Source organism: Trachemys scripta, chromosome 5, assembly GCF_013100865.1.
Source record: "Trachemys scripta elegans isolate TJP31775 chromosome 5, CAS_Tse_1.0, whole genome shotgun sequence".
Classification (NCBI taxonomy): domain Eukaryota; kingdom Metazoa; phylum Chordata; order Testudines; family Emydidae; genus Trachemys; species Trachemys scripta.
This window is the reverse complement of record NC_048302.1, coordinates 9,161,100-9,179,962: the sequence shown is the minus strand read 5'-3', so window position 1 is coordinate 9,179,962 and position 18,863 is coordinate 9,161,100. Positions and strand designations below refer to the sequence as shown.

At 51.0% G+C, this 18,863-nt stretch overlaps 1 protein-coding gene across 1 annotated transcript in view; it reads left to right on the top strand.

Annotated features, from left to right (window-relative positions):
• RBPMS (RNA binding protein, mRNA processing factor) overlaps positions 1-17,911 on the top strand; it is a gene marked incomplete in the record, with an annotated part of 118,950 nt that extends 101,039 nt beyond the window's left edge. Inside the window, 3 exon segments of the mRNA XM_034771226.1 lie at positions 1,296-1,365; positions 14,182-14,287; positions 17,834-17,911. Of these exon segments, the coding sequence (XP_034627117.1) occupies positions 1,296-1,358 (63 nt within the window).
• Positions 17,912-18,863: the final 952 nt, after the last annotated feature.

The following is an 18,863-nucleotide window of genomic DNA, read 5'->3' as shown; positions in this document are numbered from 1 at the left end:
GCCTCTTTGTGCAGCGCTGCTGATGGAGTTCCAGCGAGTCACTGCTCTGCAAACCTGCCCAACGCCATGGGGTTCGCAAGTGCAGCTTTGGCCTGCAAAACGTAGCCTACTAATGATAATGCATGAGAAAAATTGGGTCTGAGCTTAGGTTGAGATTGCAGAGCTGGATCTTAGAGGAGCCACCGTTTTGCTTGTAAACCGAGCATATTTTCAGAGTCACTGGTCAGATCAGAACAGCATTTTCAGGCAGCGTGGTGCAGCATCTCTGGAAAGCCACGCAGGAGTCTCCTGCGATGCTCAATTTCAGCATTCAGACCTAGAGCTGGTGTGACTGGCGCCAGGAGGATCAGGCAGTGCAAAGGGGTCCTCTGACGTTGTAGAGCCAGCAGAGGCACTGCTATTCCCCTTTCATCTGCCGGCGTGGCAGGGAGAGGGACATGTTCGAAGGAAAGGGAGCATGGGACACTAAACTACCGCCCCCCTCCCCCCCGATCCCTGACTTGGGTTTTGAGTCCTTTAGTTTCGTGTTTGGGTCAGAGCTGCCTTCAGGCAATACCGTCTCTGCAGGAAGGACTCTAAGCCAGTGGTTCTCAACTAGGGGTCCAAGGCCCACTGGGGGGGGCCGCCAAGCAGGGCTGCCATTAGATCTGCTGGGGCCCAGGGCAGAAAGCCAAAGCTCCATCACCTGGGGCGGGAGCCCAGGGCTCCCAAGTCCCACCACCCCGGGGCTGAAGCCGAAGCCTGAGCAGTTAGCTTCACAGGGCCCCCTGTGGTGTGGGGCGCCAGGCAGTTGCCCTGTTTGCTACCCCCTAATGCCGGCCCTGGCTTTTATAGGCAGAAGCAGCAGTTGTTGTGGCACAGGTGGGCCGTGGAGTTTTTACAGCACGTTGTGGGGGGAGGGGGGCTCAGAAAGGAAAAGGTTGAGAACCCCTGTTCTAAGCCACAGCTCCAACTTCGGATGGGCAGCTCAAGCACGGGCCCAGATCTGCCCCAAATCCAGCCCCACGGGTGTGCTCTGGCAGCGGAGTGCAGGCCTTGGCCCTTCCGGTGAATCCGCTTGCAAGTGGCAATGGATGGGGGACCTAACGTTGGGGCTGCAGCTGTGAACCGCCCAGAACTGAGGAAGGGGATGGTGTTTAAAGCCGGGTTTTGGGGCTAGGCCTGTCTGGCACTTAGAGTGAGCCCAGAACAGGGCCCAGCTCTTCGCAGAGACCCAGGATGTGGTTTGTGCAGGAGTTGAAGGCGTGTGATGCCTCCTAGCTCATGTTTCACTCCCGCCTCTCTTGTCGTTTCAGATGCGCTGGCTCCCTCCCTCAGAGGCTGCTTCTCAGGGCTGGAAGTCCCGTCAGTTCTGCTGAATACTGTGTAAGTTTATGGCTCTGCCTGGGCTTCACTTCCCCGGCACCAGCTGGAGACAATGGCTCCTTGGGCTGGCGAGGAAGGGGTGTCCTGCCATAGCAGAATTCACGTCCCTGCCCCTGGCTCTGCTCCGAGTCTATAGGCGTGGGAGGAATGTCGGTATATCATGACGCATCCCCAGGCCTTTTCCTGGCCATGGCTGATTGTACGTATCTCATCACTCCACTACGTGGATAATTCACACGGAGGGCGTTGTACAGCTTCTCCTCTAAAGCTTGGCCTCATGGGGAGAGTGTTATGGAGTTTGGGGGAGACAAGGCCCGGCACCCCCAGCTTCCTGTGGTTCACCGTGACTCAGCCAGACAGTAGAACAGAAGGTTTATTACACGACAGGAACACAGTCCAAACCAGAGCTTGTAAGCATAAACAGGACCCCTTAGTCAGGTCCTTCTGGGGGGGTAGGGATCTTAGACCCCAGCCTTGGGGTTCCCTCCAATTCCCCAGCCAGCCCAAAACTGAAACTCCACTGCAGAAGTCTCATTCCCCCGTCCTCCCGGCTCCTCCTCCAGCCTTTGTCCAGTTTCCCGGGCAAAGGTGTCACCTGGCCCCATCCCCCTCCCAGCTCAGGTATCGTCCCTCAAGTAAAGTCTCCCCCGGCTAGTCTATTCCCCATGCAGACAGTCCCAGTAAAACTAGACGACATTCCCAGGTCAGTCCACCCCGCTCCCTACTGTGTCACAGAGAGGTCCTACGTTCCTCTCCCTTGCTGTCACCGTCTGACAAAATGATTCAGTGCCCGCAGCTGGCATTAGGGGTGGGTGACAGAGCCTGGGGCACCGAAACTGGAGCTTGAAGGCAGTCACTGGACAATGCTGTTGGAGTGGCTGTGATGCCATTCGTTCGGTACGAGGCTGCCCCTCAGGAGCGGAGCCAGGAGGGGATACACTGGTTGGAAGGGAGGGTGCTGCACATGGAAAGATAAGATGTGTGTGTGTGTGTGTGTATGTGTGAAGGCAAAAGGGCGAGGGTTGGGCTCTGCAGGACACGTGGAGCCCATAAGCCGAACCACATCAAAGGGACGGACAGGGAGAAAATGCCCTAGGTCGGTCGAGTGGAAGGCCAGAAGGAGGCTGCAGGTCTAGTCCGACCTGCCTGGCCTAGGCTGTATCCTTCACTCAGGGGCTCCACCCTGTGGCTGCCCGAGAGCAGATCATTCAGAGCGCTCACGCGTGCTCAAGGAAAGCGTGGGTTTTTTCTAAACGTTGACTGTGAATCTCTTTCCTTCGGGTGCATGTTTAGCTGAACAGAGCGCTGGCGGGCTCTGCGGCTGGAGAGACTGGTTTCGCCTCCGTCAGGCAGAGATGGCGAACATTTTCCTTCCCCGTTGCTTTGTGTTTCTGTCACACCCCCTGGAGAACAGGGCCCCAAACGATTACAGCTGAACTAACTAAACCCAACAGGCCGCTCTTAGCTCCGTCATTCCCAGCCTGGCTTTGTCAGAGCCCCCAGTGCGATAGCTGGGTGGCTGGGTACCCTGACCCCACAGCCCTTGTGCTCCATGCCCCCTGGCAGACTCACCGTGCCTCTCCCAATGTCTGGCCTGGCCATGCGCTCTCCTGTCCCTTATTTTCTCTTTCTAGTCTTATCCCCCCGCCATTCCTGCTCTCCCTGCGGCTCAAGGGCTCAGGACACAGGCTGTGCCCACAGAGCTGGAGCCTGGCACCCTATTGGCACTAGCTGCTCCAGGCCCAGCTGTGCTGGGGCTCCCTGGAGCAGGGAGGGGAGAGGATTGCAGACGCTACCCACAACTCTGGCTACAGCAGCATGTTTGTGCTGGGGAGTCATCATGGATTCAGGGTCATGCCCAGATACCACTGTTCATCTCCTCAGCCCTGTGCCCCACAGTGCCATGCTGGCAAGGCACAGATTGGTGGGTTTGGTGCTGTGGCCTGGCTGTATTGGGAGCAGTCTCTCAGTGCTGGTAGCAGTGGGCAAGGACCTTCACAGATCCACCCACAGAGATGTCTCACACTGGCTATCAGCTCTGTTGAGTGTGGCCTGGAGGTGACTAGCAAGGGCTTCCAGGGGAGGCTGGAGAACATGACATGGTGTCTGGGTGGCTCAGTGCAACGGCTCCGGCTTGTGCACTCATGCCCAAGCATTCCTCATTCACAAGACGTGGCTCATTGTAGGCACCACGTTCCCTACGTGCCACACAAAGCTGGGGTCCCCTCATCACGTTCCTTGTTGGGAACAGCCTACCTCAGCACTGCAGGAGCCCACAGCTGCGGTCACAGAGAGGTCTTGCAGTGCTCGGCACATCTGGCCTGAGTCGTCTCTCTTGTTGTGGGGACCTGGTGCCCACGGCAGGCCCTGGCACGCTGAGGGGTGCCCCAAATGCTGCTGCCCTTGTCTATTGCTGACATTTGTGGATGGTCCCTCATGCAGGTGTATGCGGGAGAGATTCTCCCTGATAGTGGCCCCAGCACTGGCTGATGGCACCTCTGGCAGTGCACAGCCGAGGGCAGCCTATCTGAAATACCCAGGCTACCAAGCAGGCCCAGCCCCAGACAGCAGGTCTGTCAGTGCCAGTAGAGCTTCTACTACTCACCAGTGTGCATAGGGAGTAAATGGCACCAGGAAACTGCCTTTTACCAGCTTCATCGTGTTTGGGTGTCCTGTCGCTGCTGGTAGGACATGCTGTGGTCTCTCTGATGCCCTCCCAGTGACTGCGCCAATCCTCAGCGCATTCTCCTTGTCCAGCTGATTACCATCTCAGCCATACTGCATCTTACTGGACTTGAAAGTGCCTGCAGTCTGCACCCCTCTCAAAACCATCTCTGCTAAGAAACCAGGGGATATACTTCATTTAGAGAGAGACAATCCTCATAAGCTGGTATTTTCTCAGCTGAAAGAATGGCTCAGTCACACTGCCACTGACCATTCTGCAGGGGTAGTCAAAGCTGTAACCCAGACTCATTCAGCGTGGCACTGAACTATTCAGCAAATCTTCCAGAAGCCTGGCCTCAAGTCACCTGTAGACAACATACACCACACATCTGAACATCCTTGTGTGCATACGCAGAGAGGTGGGATCACCTCTGCTTAGGACATTAGTGAGACCATGACTGGTTACTGTGTCCCACGCCGATGTCTCTCACTGCCAAAAGGATGCTGAGAAATCGGAGAGGGTTCAGAAAAGAGCTACAGGAATGATCTGCACCTGCTTTCAGAGAAATACGAAAGCAGCTCAGGCCTTTTAGTTCATTCAAGAGACGGTTGAGAAGTGACTCTCACCGTCTGCAAGTACCTGGACAGGGAGGGGCTTTCTGAGAGCAGAGGACTCTAACCTACAGACCAAGGCAGAATGAGATCCAACAGCTGGAAGTTGAAGCTCGACAGTTCAGACTGGAAATAAGGGGCAAATGTTTAACTGGGATGGTGATTAACTGCTGTAACAAAGTACCAAGGGACGGGGTGGATTCTCCAGCACTTGACGTCTGTCTCTTTGGACGCTCTTTCTAAAATATATGCTCTGGCTCAAACGAAGTTATGGGCTGGATGCAGAGATGGCTGTGTGAGGTTCTCTGGCCTGTGCTGGACAGGAGGTCAGGCTAGATGATCACAATGGTCCCCTTCTGGCTTTGGAATCTCTGAATCGAAAAGTGCATACAGAATACAGCTTGCACAGATTCTCCACAAAGAAGAAAGCAAGGAGGCTCCATTCTCCCTGAAATGCATAGATCCTTCCTTACACTCTACAACATGCATGTCCAAACACAACAAAAATGTCTTATTAAAAGTTAATGAAAACTCCCTTGGCAGCAGATCAGGTCAGGGTCCATAAATGGAAAACACATGTGGTTACTGAGCACAGATTACCACAGCACAGGGGGGAGTTTATTTTATTATACAAATGTACTCTTTTGATGCAATCCGTCCTGGAAGAGAAGTTAGAGAAGATACAGTCTGTAAATGTTGCAGCCATTTGTGAATAAATAAACTGTGGAAATTAAAACAAAAAGTAAAACCACTAGGCCAGTAGCAGTGCTAAGCCCTAATGCATCTACCCAACTGTTCCCAGGCGTCACCCACTTTCACAGCACATCAGTCTAAGCTCCTTGTGATTCTTGACATGCAGCTCAGATAAAAGGGTTCAACAGTCTTCCCACCATACACATGTCGAGGTCACCCACCACTGCTAGCTCCTGGAGTCAGGGCGGACCGTCCCTCCCAGTGATACGGACTATGGCCAGACAGCCTCCCCCTTTCCCTCACACTCCCCACTAGTTGTGCATTTGAAATATAAAGCTCAATAACGGTGACTGTCACAAATAAAACCCGGGGGATACATTTCTTAAGGCAGCTCAGCGAACGCTGTCGCATCTGGCTAGCTGTGATGTTGTATGTAATGTCCAACTGAGCACCTGCACATGTCCTCAGTGAGAGATTAGTGCCCAGCAAAGGGGCCAGGCTGGCAGGGCTAGATTCCCTCCATCCTCTGCTCAGCCACAGCTCTTCACTAGCGGTAAGCACCTCCTGCCCCATCACTGGGCTGCAAGCCTCTTCTGAGGCCCTGCTCTCCCACTCTGATCATAGAATCATAGAAGATCAGGTTTGGAAGGGACCTCAGGAGGTCATCTAGTTCAACCCACTGCTCAAAGCAGGACCAATCCCCAACTAAATCATCCCAGCCAGGGCTTTGTCAAGCCGGGCCTTAAAAGCCTCTAAGGATGGAGATTCCACCACCTCCCTAGGTAACCCATTCCAGTGCTTCACCACCCTCCTAGTGAAATAGTGTTTCCTAATATCCAACCTGGACCTCCCCCACTGCAACTTGAGACCATTACTCCTTGTTCTGTCATTTACCACCACTGAGAACAGCCGAGCTCCATCTTCTTTGGAACCCCCCTTCAGGTAGTTGAAAGCAGCTATCAAATCCCCCCTCGTTCTTCTCTTCTGGAGACTAAACAATCCCAGTCCCCTCAGCCTCTCCTCATAAATCATGATCTGGGCAAGCCGGCCAGTGCCTAGCCCTGTTTGCTCAAGTTATGCAGCCTGACCTGAACCCGACAGGAGGACCTGACTATGAGTGTTGGGCCCGCGTTGGGGCAGGTGGGAAAACAACTGGACCCTCTCGGGCTTCGGTCAGGTTGGCTCTCCTCATCCTGCCTGGGTGTTGGTGTGACGGTGGCTGCTTGCCCCGCTCCCGCCGGCAGCCGCAACCTCCTTCTGCTGTGCAGTGAGTGCGCCAACAAGTCCCAGCACCGCTGGCTCCACGGCACACAGCCAGCAGGGGGCAGCAGCTGCAGCCACCACCAGGCCAATGGCCCGGGCAGGAGGCGGTGCTGGCACTCACTCAAGTTCAGGGGGAAGTGTCGGGTCAGAAAATGATTCAAACCTCTCAGGCTAGGGCTTGGGTCTGGGCTGGGTTCAGGTCGGGCTCAGACATTAGGCCTGAGCAGACCTCTGCTCTGAGACTTATGGGAGCAGCAGCAATGGGAAGACATCCTGACACAGACGGGCTAGAGCCATTTTGGGCAAGATTTTTGCAATCAGTTAGTGCCTTTCAGTGCCCAATTTGAGAGCCCTCAGAAGGGCCTGATCTCCAAGGCTGGGTCTGCCCGGCAGTGCTGGAAACTTGTACCCAGGCACCTGAAAAACAAACACCACAAGCGGTCACGAATTGGACCCCAGAATCACGAGTGGCTTTAGAAAATCTTGGCTTTAATGTTTACACGGCAGCTGGGAGTATTCGTCCCAGCCCGGGGAGACCACATGAGCCAGCGCTGCTCAAGCCAGTGCATTACAAGTGACAGGTCACAGCTCGGGCTAGCCACCCCGAGTGTGTGCCCACAGGTCAGGTGGGATTGTGCTAGGGTGGCTAACCCAGGCTGCTGCCTGGGATCCACAGCCACGCTGCTATTTTTAGTGCACTGCCTCCAGCAGAGTTAGCACAAGTCTGTCCCTCCGCACTGGGAAACACCCTCTCAGTTGCTGTGTAGACATACCCTAAGATAAACAAATAAATAGAAGAAACCACAGCACCAGCTAGGAGTGCCACCTCTGAGAGACCCCAGTGCCTTGGAGAAACCCCAGTGCCAGCCAGGTGTGACACATCAGAGAGACCCCAGTGCCTCGGAGAGACCTGAGTGCCAGCCAGGTGTGCCTCCTCAGAGAGACCCTGGCACCTAAGAAAGACCTACACGCAGGCAAAGTGCTCCAGCCTAGCTAGGTGTGCCACCCCAGCTTCACCCCAGTGCCTTGGGGAGATCTGAGTGCCAGCCGGGCATGCTGCCTCAGAGAGAGCGTAGTGGGAGAGCTTGGAGAAACCCTGGCACCTAAGAAAGACCTCAGGGCCACCAAGGTGCACTGCTTCAGAGAGACCCTAGCACCAGCCAGGCATTCCACTTTGGAAAGACCCCAGCATCTCCAAGAGAGCCCGGCGCTTCGTACAGACCCCGGGGCCGGCCTGGCGCAGCGTCTCCGAGAGAGCACGGCGCTTCGTACAGACCCCGGGGCCGGGCCGGCACACCATCTCCGAGAGAGCCCAGTGCCTCACAGGCACAACCAATGGCTGAAGGTGCAGTCAGCAAGCATCAAATTGGAAATCTGATGCAGAATTTTACCAGTAATATTACTAACCATGGCAACTGATACTTACTAAAAGATAAGCTGGATTGTTCCACTCTCGTCAGCCACAGGTTGTGGGCTTGAGGCGGGAGTCACAGGGTGACAGACTGGCCTGTGCTGTGCAGGTCAGACTAGATGAGCACAATGGGCCACTCTGACCTTACAGTCAGTGATTCTATAGAACGCCAACATGACTAGAGAAAACTCACGTGTCCTGGACTAAAAATACACACGTGCCTCAGACTGACGTTGCTGAAGTGCTGCTACATCTATTCGCTAGTCCGGAAGCACTGACCGCAATCTGGCGGAGAGAAAGCCTGCATCCCCGGGGATTTATAGTTTCTGAGACCGGAAAGGACCATTGTGGTCATGTAGTCCGACCTCCTGTGTAACACATGCCAGAGAACCTCCCCATAGTAACTCCTAGAGCAGATCGTTCAGAAAAACATCCCGTCCTGATTTTAAAATGGTCACTGATGGAGAATCCACCACGATCCATGGTACATTATCCCAGTGGCTAATTATTCACACTTAGGCCTGGGCTACAGTAGCAGGGGGGTTTGAACTAAGAGACGCAATTTGAAATATCTTAGTTCGTCTTACCTGTTCGTCCTCACGGCCGCAGCTCCCTCGTCGACTCCGCTTAATCCTCTTGCCAACTCAGGGACCGATTTATTGCGTCTAGATGAGACACGATAAATCGATCCCCGATACATCGAACACTACCCGCCAATCCAGCGGGTAGTATAGACGTACCCTTACACATTTGTTTCCAGTCTGAATGGGTCAAGCTGCAACTTCCAGCCGTTGGATCGTGTTATCCCTTTCTCTGCTAGACTGAAGAGCCTGTTGTTAAACATTTGTTCCCCACGGAGGTACTTACAGCTCAGAGACTGTCGCGCCCTTCCTTAACTTTGCTTCTCTCCTTGCAAAAGGCACGTTCAGGGCCTGGCTGGCCCCACGTCTCTGTTCTTTATAGGACACGCAGGTGCCCTGGAAACAGGCTCTCAGATCCTGATCACATGGTCTTATCAAACCTGTTCAGTTGGACTCCCCTTTGCTCAGCCTCCCATCCGTATGGGTGTGCGCTGGTGTCCCTCCCCACCAGCTAGAAAGAGACCAGCAGCCATGCCCAGGCTAGATTTCTGCCCCTTTCTTCGGTGCTCTGTTTATTGTCTTTGCAAACAAGAAAGGAAAGTGTGCAAAAAGCAACACAAACAACAGTTTGGCGAGGGGTTCAGACTGTAGGCCTCTGGCAGCTACCAGATAGGACCCTCTCCGGCTCCACGGGGCGGGGCGCCACAGGGTCTGTCCACTTGCCCACAGCCTCTTACTCTGGTTACCATCTCCTCTCTCCTGGTTTCCCCCCTTTATATTGTCCAGCTGAGAGCATGAGCTAATCATGCAGTGCTGATCAGAGGCGTTAGCTGATTCTCTGCACCTGCCTGGTGGGCTTCTGTCTGGGGCCAGGTCAGCTGCTCCCTGTTCCCCCAGTCCCCAGGACTTAAAGGGGCAGCGTGCGCTATTACATGCTCTTCCCTCCCGCCCCAACCTCCAAGAGTGGTGCCCAGGATACATTTTTTGTCCACCAACCTGCCTCCTTCCCATGAAAAAAAGTCTGCGTTTACGTGTATGGCTCTGGGCCGGTAGTGAACTGTAAATACATACAGTTGCAGGGCTAGGTACCACTGTGTCCATCTGGGGGGTTGTCTCGCACATAGCAGGGTCAGTGATGAGGATGAAGTTTGCGCCAAGCAAATAGTACCTCAGGGCCTCAATAGTCCACTTTATCGCCAGTTAAATAGTCCACTTTATCGCTCAATAGTCCACTTTATCGCTCCGTTTCAAATCACTGCCTAGTTTTGTTCCCAGGGCAGGAACTGTCTCCTCAGATGTCGCATGGGGTGTTCCCCATCCTCAAGGATAGCCCCTCCCCCCATTCAGAGATCCATCTGCAGGATGAAGTCCCTAGTAAAGTCCGGGCTACGTGGCACTGGTATGTTGCAAAGGATTCACTTGATATCCCAAATGCATCTGCACATGCAGGAGCCCAGGGCACCTTCCATGGGGCCTTGTTGTGCAGAAGGTTTGTTAAAGTGACTGATTGTGAAGAACCAGGGTACAAATTGCCAATACTATCCAGCTAGCCCCAGAAAAGATTTGACTTGTCGCATAGTGGCAGGGACTGGCAGGTCTACAAGAGCCTCTACCTTGTCTACCAGCAGCTCGATTCTCCCATTTCCCCAGGGTATCTCAGGTATTTTGTCTCTGCACATACAGTCCAACATTTCATGGGGTTGGCAGTGAGGCCCAGACGAGAGCACCGCTCTGACCCGCTGGAGATGTTCTGCCCAGCTCCTTGTATAAATCACTACATCACCCAGGTAGGCCGCAGCATACACCCAGCGAGGTAGGAGGAGCTTAGCCATAAGTCTTGGAAATGTCACTGGGCCCCCATGGAGACCAAACGGAAGGGTTTGGAATTGATAGAGGCCGTTAGGTGTGGCACGTGCAGTGAGCTCTAGGGTGAAGGGATAGCTCAGTGGGTTGAGCATTGGCCTGCTAAACCCAGGGTTGTGAGCTCAGTCCTTGAGGGGGTCATTTAGGGAGCTGGAGTAAAAATCGGTCTGGGGATTGGTCCTGCTTTGAGCAGGGGGTTGGACTAGATGACCTCCTGAGGTCCCTTCCAACCCTGATATTCTATGATTCTATGAAGGGACTTTGCCAATAACCCCTAGTAAGGGCCAGTGTTGTTAGGTTTTGGGCCTGCCCCAGTTCATCTAGCATCTCATCAATCCTAAGCATACGCTATGCATCAAATTTAGAAACTGCATGTACTTTGTGGCAGTCAATACAAAACTGAACACTGGGGTCAACAGGCCTCAGCCACCTGCTCAAAGGTCTCTCGGAAGGACTCCGGGTCATCCTCTGGTCCCATCTTAGCGAGGGCGCCTCTTCCCACGCTGGTAACCTGCACCAACCTGTAGAATGTGGGGGTCCCAAGCCAATATTTTGAACATGAATTGCTGATGATCCGCCTGATGCTTCTGCTGGAACGACGTTTGCGGCTGCTGCAATTGTAGCTGTCAGGCACTGTTGCGGCCGCCGCTCTCCTTTCCATGTCACAAGAGCAGCAAGACCCAGGCTTCTCCCTGGGCCATGGAAAGCTATGCCCGCATTCTCCATTATGTGTACCCTGGTGGCTCTAGTCACCAGCTGGAAATAGACAATCAGACACACCCAGGTTCACTTTCTGTCCCTGTCTTCGGGGCTCTGTTTATTGTCTTCACAAACAAGACAGACAAGTGTGCAAAAAGCAACACAAATAGTCTGGTTAGGGGGTTCAGAATGGGGTCTTCTGGCAGCTACCAGCTGTGGCCCTCTCTGACCCTGCAGGGGAGCTCCACAGGTTTGGCTGGGCTGCCTGCAGTGGTTACCAGCTCCTCTCTCCTGATTTTCCCCCTTTATATTGGCCAGCTGAGTGTGTGGGCCAATCATGAGGTGCTGATCAGCTGCTTCCCAGCATCTCTCTGCTGGGCTTCACGCTAGGGCAGGGCCAGCTCTCCCCAGCCCTCTCCCTTTGCTAGCCCTGTTACCATGGGCAACAAGCCACCTCCACTCAGAGGGCTCATGCCCCTCCGGTTCAGTATTCAGAGCCATCGGTACCATGTCAGGGAGGCCTTTCGTTCCTGGGTGCTAATTCCCCAGGCCCTGGGGAAAGAGAGAATGTAGATTTCATTCCCCTCCCAGCACGGTACGCATGGAGCAATCCAAGGCAGTTACAATGAGTTCCCTCCTGACTCAACCCCAGCGTGCCCACAACGCAGCATCGCGCCCCTCCCACTGCGCTGGGCCCTGCACAACACAGACTAAGAAGCAGTCTGTGCCCTGAAGCTCTTACAAGCCAACCAGCCATAGGGGTCACAGACGGACGGACGGACAGCCGAAATCCCAACGGTGCATTTTGCGAAGTGCTTTTTAACCAAACCTGCCTACCCCTCCCCATCGTCCAGCTACCCCTTCCCAAAAACCCTCCCAGCCCACCCCACAGAAACAAGAGCAAAGGGGGAGGAGCCTGTCCACTCGCTAGTAGTAACCGGGTCAGATTCCCACTCCCAGCCTCCCACCCCCACTGACGCCACCTTATAAGATGACAACAAGAAAAATTCCCACCAGTGAGCAAGGAAAGCTCACGAGCTGGACAGACTGCAGAGGTGGTGCTGGTGGGGGAGGTGCTGCGAAAGGGGGTTGCGTACTGTTTGAGGGAGCGCTCCCCACTCCAAGCCACCAAGCCCACGCATGACTCCACCCAGCCACATCGTTAGCTTGACTCTTCCCAGGCCCTCACAGCTAGCTGGAGACCCCAGAACAGATCAAAACCGGCATTGCTGGAAATAGCCACGCTTGGAAAAGGACCACGGCTCTTAGCTGATACCTTAATTTATGGCTGTTGCATTTACGCCTCCGCATCTTGGTGCTGTCTTTTTAGGAAAGGACATGATGTCCAGTGGCTATTTTCGTGCCTGCGTATTAGAAAGCGAAGCATGAAGAATCTGTTTTGAACGTTTGGGAAGCAGCTTTTTTTTTTTTCCAAAATACGGATTGCTCCAACAGCACCAGTGGAAACGTACACAATGCCATATTTGGGAATGGTGTATTATTAGTTCCCCCGCGGTACTCTGGCTTCTGCAGCAACACAACCTAGCCCAGGAAAGAACAGCCCCTGCGCCTCGCTGCACGTGGGGATTAACACATCTTGTCGTTTGAAATGAGGCCCCCCACATTTCTCTCCAAAACAGACTGGTGACGCTGCTCGGGCAGGAGAAGGGCTCCCCCTGCGAGGGTCTCGAAGGACGGGGTTCTGTCTCCAGCAGAGTTCTGTTCCCAGCTCTTTTGCAGACTTTCTGTGTGACCCTGTATGAATCCCTGAAAGTCGGAGAGGCGGGGAAACGTTCCCCCTGCAGCACAGACAGTCTAATTCATTAAGGGCTCAATCATGCTGCCATTATTGGGGTGCTCAGGGCCAGGCACACCAAACCCCTATGGTGCCAGTAGCATGCTGGGTGTACTGCAACTCAGAGGCAAGCATTGTAGGTGCTTCAGCAGCTAGGCCTTGTAGGCGCCAGCCCTGGTGGATCGCACTAACCACTCACATGGCTACGGGAGAGGGTATTTATTAGGGCTGGCAGAAAAGGGGAAGGCTGCAGATGCCCTCGGTACAGAGGCGACACGGTTCAGAGTGAGCAATGGCAGGAAATGTTCGGACTGCCCAGTCGAGAGGCAGGGCTCTTCACGCCTAGTGCAGTCTGTCTCATGCGTCTTGCACTACCGTAGCAGCGACTTGGGGCGTTCCACTTGTCTCTCTGGCACTCCTTCCTAGTGGGAACAGGGCAGTGGGATGTGTGCCAGGCACACAAGGTCACTGTCGCTCTTCCCTGGCTCAGACTATGCCAGGTGCCTCCTGATTTGCACCTCAATTGTGTGGTCACTGCCTATTTCTGGGGAGCGGCTGCCTGAGCTCTGCACGTCACTGTGGCAAGGTCTTGGGACCGCGACAGTTCTGGGCAGGGATCTGTGGCAGCTGGGCTCACTGCTGGGTTTGATTTGTTCTGCCCAGTGCCTCGTCTTAGTTACCGGTCTAGTATGTTGAACATCTAGTATGAGATCATTTGCTCCTGGGGTCAGGGTGTTGGGATTGGCAAGCCCAGTGCAGACGTTTGCTGCGTTTAAGCCACCAGTTAAGGAAGTCCAGTGGAGAGTTAGGAACTGAACAATGCGTTTATGAAGCGTAAAATTAATTCAGCTGTAACTGCACAAACCACAAAGAGAATGGTAGTTCTAGCTACTTTCACGCACAGCCTGTCCCCCACAAACCTCTTCAGCAGGATATGAGGCCAAACTCCTGACATGGCCACCACAGCAGCCTCCCAGGTCACCCGTGAAGGCATGAGGCCACTTCCAGCGGCTTCCCCCTTTCCTGGGGCTGTGCGTCCAGCCCCTTGCTCCTCTGAAACGGATGTGATCACCTCCATGGTTGACAACTTGGACACAGTCAGTGTCGCATGAATGGCATCAAGTTCTTTGTTATTTGGTGCCCCTCCGCTTGGATTTCTAGACCCCCGTGTCAATTCAGAAACATACACGGTTCCTGTGGAGTTTCTGACTGTGCCTGTCTTTTTTCTGTCACAGGTATCAGGTGTGTGATGGTGGCTACAATCAGTCTTGTGGGTATTAATGGAGCCTTTGAAGGTGGCTACTGGTTTCTCATGCCCTCCTGCAAAACTACAGTGTGCTGGTAAGTTAAGAGGCAATCGTCTAACCACACACTGCTTTGGGGATGAAACCCTCCTGGCAGCCAAGGAGCGGAGTCAGCTTCTTCACCCCTAAGCTGCAGTGGTGCTTACAGTCATCACATGAGAGAATTATGGTCTCAGACCTGCAGTGAGGATGCAGTGTCCAGCGCAGTGAATCCTGGGACTGGCACTTCACCATGCTCCTGTGTCTACGTGGCAAATGGCACAGATGCAGTAGCAGGGGCACATAGAGAAGAATACATTCATTAGCCCACATGCTGGGTGCAGAGCTGGACAGTCACCTGCCCGCCATGCAAAGCACTTTGCAGCTGTACAGGAAGGATGGGCGCCACCTAAACCAAAATAGAACCAGACGGCTGGCATGCAAAATTACAAAGGTGGTCCGTGACTTTTTAAACTAGGGGCTGAGGGAAAGCCAATAGGTGGAGAGGAGCACAAGGTTCAGAAAGAAAGATCCCTTAGGGGAGGATCTATTAACGGGGGTTCTCTATAGCCTAGTGAAGCAGAGAGGACAGAAGTTGATAAAGTCCCAGAAGCCGCTGAAAAGAAGCAGTCGTTTGAAAAAGAATCCTATTCAATTACATCACATGACAACTAAATAGTGACAAATTTTATAAGTGCTTGTATATACATGCTAGAAGTCTATATACTAAGATGGGTGAACTTGACTGCCTGATACTAAATGAGAATATTATTATAATAGGCATCACAGAAACATGGTGGAATGAGGATAATCAATGGGATACGGTAATACCATGGTACAAAATACACAGCGATGTGTATGGTGGGGGAGTTGTACTATATGGGAATGAAAGAAAGAGTGTCAAATATAGTAAATATCTTAAATGGATTAAACTGTACCAAGGAATCTCTATGGATACAAATTCCCTGTTTGAATCATAAGAATACAGCAGGAGGAATATACTACCAACTACCTGACCAGGATGGTGATGGAATCTGAAATGATCAGGGAGATTAGAGAGGCTAAAAAAAATAGAAAACTCAGTAACGCTGGGTGATTTCAACGATCCCCATATTGAGTGGGCATGCGGCACTGCAGGACGGGATGCACAAATAAAATTTCTAGACACCCGTAATGACCGTGTCTTGGAGCAGCTGGTCTTGGAACCCAAAAGGGGAGGAGAGGCAGTTCTTGATTTAGTCCTAAGTGGCACACAGGAGTTGGTCTAAGAGGTGACTATGGCTGAACCGCGTGTTATTAGTAACCATAATGTAATTAAGTTTAACATCCTTGTGGGAGCGAAAATACCAAAGAAGCCCACTACAGCAGCATTTAACTTCAAAAAGGGGAATGACACGAAAATGAGGAAGCTAGTTAAATGGAAATTAAAAGGAACAGTCACAAGAGTGAACTGCCTGCAAGCTGCATGGAAACTCTTTAAAAATACCATAATAGCGGCACATGCTAAATGTATACCCCAAATAAAAAAAACAGTGAGAGGACCAAAAAAAATGCCACCATGGCTAAACAATAGACTAAAAGAGGCAGTTAGAGGCAAAAAGGCATCCTGGAAAATAGAAAGGCGAGAAAATAGAGAAAAATAGCAAGGAACATAAACTCTGGTAAGTCATGTGTAAAAGTACAATTAGGCAGGGCAAAAAAGAATTTGAAGAGCAACTAGCAAAAGACACAAAAACTATCAGCAATTTTTTTAAAGCCCATGAGAAGCAGGAAGCCTGCCAAACAATTAGTACGGACCACTGGACAATCAAGGTGCTAAAGAAGCACTCAAGGAAGACAAGTCCATTGTGAAGAAGCTAAATGAATACTGCAGAGGATGTGAAGGAGATTCCCACACCTGAGCCATTCTGTTTAGGTGACAAATCTGAGAAACTGTCCCAGACTGAGGTGTCAGTAAAGGAGGTTTGGGAACAAATCAATACATTGAATAGTAATAAGTCACCAGCACCAGAGGGCATTCACCCAAGAGTTCTGAAGGAACACAAATATGAGATTGCAGAACTCCTACTGTGGTATGTAACCTATCGCTTAAATCTGCCTCTGTACCAGATGACTGGAGGGGAGCTAATCTAACGCCAGTTTTTAAAAAAGGCTCCAGAGAAGATCCTGGCAATAATAGTCTGGTAAGCCTAACTTCAGTACCTGGCAAAGTGGTTGAAATTATAGTAAAGAACAGACTTATCAAACACATAGATGAACATGATTTGTTGGGAAGAGTCAATACAGCTTTTGTAAAGGGAAATCGTGCCTCACCAACGTATTAGAATTCTTTGAGGGGATCAGCAAGTATGTGGACAAGGGGGATCCAGTGGATATATTGAACTTGGACTTTCAGAGAGCCTTTGCCAAGGTCCCTCACCAAAGGCTCTTAAGCAAAATAAGGAGTCATGGGATAAGAGGAAAGGTCCTCTCATGGATCAGTAACTGGTTAAAAGACAGGAAACAAAGGGTAGGAAGAAATGGTCAGTTCTCACTGTGGAGAGGGGTAAATAGTGGGATCCCAAAAGAATCTGTACTGGGACCTGTGCTGTTCATCATACTCATAAATGATCTGGAAAAGGGGGTAAACAATGAGGTGTCAAAATTTGCAGATGGTATAAAACAACTCAAGATATTTAAGTCCAAAGCAGACTGCGAACAGTTACAAAAGCATCTCACAAAACTGGGTGACTGGGCAACAAAATGGCAGATGAAATGCAATGTGGATAATTGCAAAGTAATGCACATTGGAAAGTATAATCCCAACTATACATACAGAATGCTGGGGTCTAAACTAGCTGTTACCACTCAAGAAAGAGATCTTGGAGTCACTGTGGATAGTTCTCTGAAAATATCGGCTCAATTTGCAGCAGCAGTCAAAAAAGCGAACATAATGTGAGGAACCATTAGGAAAGGGACAAGAACCAGGGGCCACCCAAAGAATTTAATAGACAGCTAGTTTAAAACAAACAAAAGGAAGTACTTCTTCACACAATGCACAGCCAACCTGTGGAACTCATTGCCAAGGGATGTTGTGAAAGCCAAAAGTATAACTGGGTTAAAAAAAGAATTACATAAATTCATGGAGGATCGGTCCATAAGATGGTGTGGGGCACAACCCCATGCTCTGGATGGCAGGGGATGGATCACTCAGTAATTGCCCTGTTTTGTTCATTCCCTCAGAAGCATCTGGCCACTATCAGAAGACAGGATACTGGGCTAGGTGGACCATTGGTCTGACCCCATGTGGCCACTATATTGTTCTGATGGTCCCTTCTGGCCTTAAAATCTATATGTCCATTATGTGGTAATAATTTCCCTCTCCAGCAGCCTTCTGTCCGCTGAACGTACATACACACATACACCCATGTCTTATTTAAAAATAAATTCTCCCTGTTGCAGGTGCCCAGAGAACTAATTCATTAGATGTGTATGACAACTCTCCAGGCACATACTACTGCATGCGAATGCATCTAAAGCACCCTTCAAATACAGTTACTTTTAATCTCCTCCATTCCAAGATCTCAAATGCTGTTCTAACACATGTTTCTCTCCATTGTTGCAGGCTTGAAAAACCTCACACAAGTTTTGATTCCTTCAAGACTTTGCCACAGCCTCTATCACACATCTGCTCTCGTAGAAGAAAAAAGCATACAAAATAATGATGTTTTCCTTTTTTACACTGTATTATTGTAAGGAAGAGTGTTACTCGTGAAAGCACAGTCGGACAGTCATTACTGTATAGTTTGAAAAGTATTTTCAAACCAAAAAGCAAACTATCAAAGCCAAAAGAGAGCAAGTATTTTTATACCAAACATTGTGCGTATAATGATCTTACACCAGGTTAGATCACAAGTTTTGTGCTTGACTTTTGAATGCGTGCAATTAAGAGTCTCTCTTTTTTTTTTCTTTTTTGTAAGCTGCATGCATTCAAGACATGTTTTTAAATCTTGTTCAGAATTAAATAATTGTATTGTTAGGTTTATAGGCATTGTGCTTAGGCTGGGCGGAGTTAAAATGTGCTGAACTACAGATCTGGGTTTATTTACAGTATTAGGGTTTTATTCCCCAGTGTACCATATCCTATCAGGCAGGACAATCAGAAAACAACTTAGTATAATTTTTCTACCTTAGGGCTACAGTTACATTTTGCAGGGTGAGGCTTTAGGCTAGCAGAGAGCTGTGCAGGGAAAAGCCATGCATGGAGCAAGTGGAGACTTATTAATGAGGGCTCTCCTTGTGCTTACTTCAGGGACAGTTACGTTTGCTGGGTCACATGGTATCTTTCCAGGGGCAGGAAGGGCTGGTTCCGGTAATGGCTTGACATTTTTATTGGCAATGTAAACTGCTGTAATGAGAAAAAGTTGACCCCAATTCAGCAACACACTCAAGACCATGCTTAAGTCTAGTTGAAGTTAATGGGACTTAAACACATGCTTGCAGCTACACTTAAGTGCTTTGTTGAATTGCTTTGAATTGAATTGCTTTGTTAATGAACAGTTTATGCCAGTCCAGCTCCTTGTTATGCAATATACTGGTATTTTCAATGCAAAAATGAAGCCAAAAAGGGAGGCGTTGACATTTTCTGCTAAACC